This window comes from Nerophis ophidion, linkage group LG27, assembly GCF_033978795.1.
Source record: "Nerophis ophidion isolate RoL-2023_Sa linkage group LG27, RoL_Noph_v1.0, whole genome shotgun sequence".
In the NCBI taxonomy this organism is placed as follows: Eukaryota; Metazoa; Chordata; class Actinopteri; order Syngnathiformes; family Syngnathidae; genus Nerophis; species Nerophis ophidion.
The window spans coordinates 33742930-33747929 of record NC_084637.1 but is presented as its reverse complement, the minus strand read 5'-3'; the positions used below and the strand labels follow the sequence as shown (position 1 = coordinate 33747929).

Sequence of the window (5000 nt, the reverse complement as noted above, 5' to 3'; positions counted from 1 at the left end):
CGCAGCCGAGTGTGAAGCGACCGGAATGAGAATCAGCACCTCCATGTCCGAGTCCATGGTTCTCGCCCGGAAAAGGGTGGAATGCCATCTCCGGGTTGGGGAGGAGACCCTGCCCCAAGTGGAGGAGTTCAAGTACCTAGGAGTCTTGTTCACGAGTGAGGGAAGAGTGGATGGTGAGATCGACAGGCGGATCGGTGCGGCGTCTTCAGTAATGCGGACGTTGTACCGATCCGTTGTGGTAAAGAAGGATCTGAGCCGGAAGGCAAAGCTCTCAATTTACCGGTCGATCTACGTTCCCATCCTCACCTATGGTCATGAGCTTTGGGTCATGACCGAAAGGATAAGATCACGGGTACAAGCGGCCCAAATGAGTTTGGGTCTCTCCCTTAGAGATAGGGTGAGAAGCTCTGCCATCCGGGAGGAACTCAAAGTAAAGCCGCTGCTCCTCCACATCGAGAGGAGCCAGATGAAGTGGTTCGGGCATCTGGTCAGGATGCCACCCGAACGCCTCCCTAGGGAGGTGTTTAGGGCACGTCCAACCAGTAGGAGGCCACGTTGGGAAGACTATGTCTCCCGGCTGGCCTGGGAACTCCTCGGGATCCCCCGGGAAGAGCTAGACGAAGTGGCTGGAGATAGGGAAGTCTGGGCTTCCCTGCTTAGGCTGCTGCCCCCGCGACCCGACCTCGGATAAGCGGAAGATGATGGATGAAAGGATAGAACTGGACAGGGGTCGCAACTTTTTTTTACATCTGGGCCCAACTTTTCCTCTACAGCGGGACAAGGGGCCCGCTGAAATAGTAATCTTTCTTTCGATTTTAATGGTATTCAATAATTATATCTAATCTACTTACAGTTTACAACTTCGTGAAAAGATGTTACCGTAAAATCTCCAAATCTCACCTTAGATTTAAGGATGAAGAAGTATCCCGTCCCCTTTGCCCGACACACTAGCTTGCAACGGTCTTTGGGCGAAACTCCGGCGTATTTGGGCACCCATTCAACACCCTCTCCCGAACCCAGGGACACTTGGGCGGACATGTCGTTGTGAGCCAGGCACTGTTCCTCCCGGTAGGACAGACCTAAGAAAATGAACCAGAGGTTAGGTTTACGTTGTCCAAATCCCAGCAAAGTTGGACTTTAGTTAGCACTGACTTACCATTGGTGTCGGGGCAGATTTCAGTGTTACAGGAGCGGTACTGGATCCTCTTGCCTTCACAGTATTTGCCTCCATTCTTAGGCAAAGGGTTGTCGCAGGACCGGAAAGAGTATTGCACTCCTCCGCCGCAGGTTCGAGCGCAGTCACCCCAAGGACCCCACGCTCCCCAGCCACCGTTGACAGGAATCTGGAAACACAACGTTCACACTGGTTTAGTTTTTTGGTCAAACTTCAAAACAAAATGTCTTTGGATGGAGTCCGGCTCCCTACCTGATGTTTGACGGCCTGGCTCTTTGTGAGACACTGTCCGGCCAGACAGTAGCTATCGTGTCCACACGGTGTCCCGTCCGCCCACGGGGAGTTCTTGGTTTGGCAAACCAGCAAACCGTTGGAAGTTGTCACTGTGCACCACAGGGCTGCGCAGGTGGTGCTCAGGTCGGGACAGTGTTGGGAGTCGTCACCAAAGGTCAGGCGACACTGGTGGTCCGCGTCGTAGACCGTCCCCGGAAGAGGCTGGGGGAGCGCTTGAGGCTTGGCGGGCTTATCGAGCAGGCATTGACCGTGGCCGTTATCCAGGAAGGTGGTGACCATGAGGGCGGAACAGGGGGACCACGGTTGCTGCTGGTCGAGATTGGCCAGGGTGGAGGCCATCATGTGGGAGCCCCAGTGGGGGCCGTTAACGCCGGAGCACAGCTGGGCGTCGTCATGAGGCATGTTGAAGACGTGACCTACGCAGAGACATGCACATCCGTTTAGCAGTGCGTCCTAAATGGGGGGGGGACTAAAAACGACATCAGAACTGGATTGCATTCAAGAACCCTTGATTAAAGTTAAGGTTTAGGGTGGTATTGGGGGCCCTGTAGAAGGTCCAGGATTTGGTGCTAGCCCCTGCGGACAGTGAGACAGTGATCCTGTAGAACTCACCTAGCTCGTGTGCTACTGTAAACGCAGCCTGCAGTCCGTCGTCTTCAATGATGGAGCAGCTTCTGTCCGGGTCGCACACGGTGCCGACATCTGCCATTCCCAGAGTGTCGCAGGAATGAGCGCCGCACAAATCCTACAGAAGCCGATGAGTTAGTCCATAAATATTGTCTTCCTCATGCTTACTCTGCGTGTGTCAGACTTACCGTCCTCGTGAAGAGCATGGCGGTGTCATAGTGCTCCGGGTGGCGGTCACTCGGGGGGTTGTGCTGCCGCTGCCACTGGCAGAAGTTGCGTAAGGTCATGGCGGCGTTGGACGACACCTGAGGGCCTCGCTCCTCCTCGTAGACCACCAGCACCTTCACCACCGCCAGGCTGATGGAGTTATGGATGCTGGGGTGGCGGTAGAGGCGGGAGGCCACGGCCATGATGGTGAGGAGGTAGGCTTTGAGGCCGGCGCCGTGGAACTCGGCCATGGACTGGTCGGCCACCAACATGATCTCCAGGTAGCGAGGAGTGGAAACAAAACGCCTGGTTCTGTGGTGGTCTGAAGGGACGGGGAGAACCTTTGTGTTATTTTTAAATACGCACTCTGAAGAGATTAACAGTTACAAGAAGGGTTCTTATAAACACAGCGTGGTCTTTTCATTTCTGGATTTTTTTTTTTATTCTGCCCTTTGATGACTAACACATTCTTCAAACGACATTTTGTGTCGGAAACTTTAAGTGTGTGGGGAAGAAAATCCTTTCTATTATGGGACAGATTTCTGTACCAGGAGGTGAATAAGCTCCTTCCACACTCGCCTCCCCCCATCCTATATCGACCCAAATATCGATATCAAGGTCGGTATCCGTATCGGGCAGATATCCATGATGATATCGATATGTTATATTTTTTTTATTCAGTTGTTTATATTGTTATGTTTATTCATTGTTATATAACCTATGGCCTAAAAAAATATTTTGGGGTTAATGGAAATCAATACTAGTTTATTTATTTTTTACTTAATCTGCATTGTTTCCCTCAAATGTATCAAGTAAAAAGGAAAAATCTGGATAATGTATTTATTTTGTTGATATAAAAATTATTATTAATATTTCTTTCGAGAGGATTGCAGAAAAATTAATTACGTTTTTAAATCGATTTATACTTTTCAAAAATCTGTTTGATTTTTTTTTTTGGTAACCTAATTTTCTTTTTTTTATGCCAATAATATACTGTGAGATTTGTTTAAAAGATGTAAGATTCCCGACCCTACTTTACACCTTTTTCTCTCCTGGGGTTTATTGTGATTACAAACACGATAAACGTTTGATAAATAATATTTTTTATTTTGAAATTTTTTCCAAAAAGGTGCCTTCTCATGTGGACTTGTATGACAATACAATTCCGTAAATTATTTTTATACTTTTTTAAAATATGTATTTATTCAATTGATAGGTAAATCATAATACAGGTACTGAGAAAACAACTCACCCCCATAAAAAAATAAATAAATATATAAATGATTAAAAAAATAATAATGCAGCTGAGATAGGCTGCAGCATACCCGGCCACCCCGAAAGGGACAAACGGTAGGAAATGCATGGAAGGATGGAATGCTTAAAAAAAAGACAGTTTATATATATATAAAAAGTTAAATACTTTTTTTAAAATCGGAAAATCTTTAAATGATCAGTATCGGACCGATGCCAAAAATCACAGTATCGCCTTCCTCCATCTTCCGAAAGAAGTACTCCCGCCCACTTTGAGCCGTAACTCCGCCCCTTCTGTCAAAAGTTAAGTCTTGAATGGATTTAAATTTTCGTCAATAAAATATAAAATGTCCAATATTTCTTACCGGTCTGCTCCGAGTGTCCGGGCTCCGTCTGCAGATTCTTCGGCACCCTGGCCTCGTCCTCGTTGACCCCACACTTGGCGCTCTCCTCTCCCGCCGGGACGGCTCTCCCCCTGCGGCGGACGACGTGCACCTTCTCGGTCTCGTCCAGCGGCTGGATGAAGAACTCCTGCCCGTCCAAGTAAAATCCACCCCGGAGTCCCTGGCACAGGTTGAGGGCGGCGGCGGAGTGCTGGTCCCCGTTCACGGTGCCCGAGAAGAAACACTCCGAGTCGTCCCGGTGGATCTCCGGCGCCGGGCTGGGCTGGGACTCGGGACTCCCCACAACGTGGAAGACGAACCCCGGGGCCAGGAAGGTGTGATCGGGCTCCAGCTGCAAGGTGAACTCTTGGTCGAATACGTCCAGCCGGTACAGCCGCGTCTCATCGGCGGCGTCTAACCGGACTGGAAGCACGGTGCTTTCTTCCCAAGCGCCGACGCACAGCGCGGCCATCAAAGCAACAGAAACACAGCAGAGCCACATCATAAAAGTGGAATCCAAGCAGAGAGAATGACAATAAAAAAGTCCTTCAAATGTTTGACAAACTGAACAGAAAAAAGTCTACAATGTGACATCCAGTGCAAATTCCATTTAAAGAAAAGTTGGATCTCAGTAGTAAAATCCGCCAGGTCTTCCTCTCAAGTGCCTGCTTTTGGTCTCTTTTCCCAACTTCTGCCCGGCTCCCCTCCTTATATACGCCCCTGGCCCCCGGGGTCCCGCCCCTTTCTCGGGACCCCTTTGATGTGCGAGGGGCCAAACCCTGGAGCGCTGCCACAATAATCAATCATGGTAGAGAAAGACAGTGGAGCTTGGCGTTTTAACCCTTTCGACAGATGACTTTTTCTGGAGTGAAAGAGGCCTCAGGTCGGCACCGTGACGGGCGGACCACCTCCGCCGGGCCAAGGCGGCTCTGGTCGACCCAGGCCGGGCGACCCAACATCCAAAGGGGCCGCTGAGTTCTTAAGGTGGAAATCTACTTTTACGCAGAAGCAGCCCCCGTCGTCAAATTGTCTTTTTATTACTTTTAATTTCAATATACGAACAT

General features: G+C 49.6%; 1 protein-coding gene across 1 annotated transcript in view; it reads right to left on the bottom strand.

Annotated features, from left to right (window-relative positions):
• Nucleotides 1-4610, bottom strand: part of adamts1 (ADAM metallopeptidase with thrombospondin type 1 motif, 1) — a 7467-nt gene extending 2857 nt beyond the window's left edge. Inside the window, exons 1-6 of the mRNA XM_061889095.1 lie at nucleotides 3919-4610; nucleotides 2284-2624; nucleotides 2081-2213; nucleotides 1427-1884; nucleotides 1157-1343; nucleotides 901-1079 (exon numbers count right to left, since the gene is read on the bottom strand). Coding sequence (XP_061745079.1) covers nucleotides 901-1079; nucleotides 1157-1343; nucleotides 1427-1884; nucleotides 2081-2213; nucleotides 2284-2624; nucleotides 3919-4441 — 1821 coding nt within the window. The 5' untranslated portion in view covers nucleotides 4442-4610. The remainder of the gene's footprint in view (nucleotides 1-900; nucleotides 1080-1156; nucleotides 1344-1426; nucleotides 1885-2080; nucleotides 2214-2283; nucleotides 2625-3918) is intronic.
• Nucleotides 4611-5000: the final 390 nt, after the last annotated feature.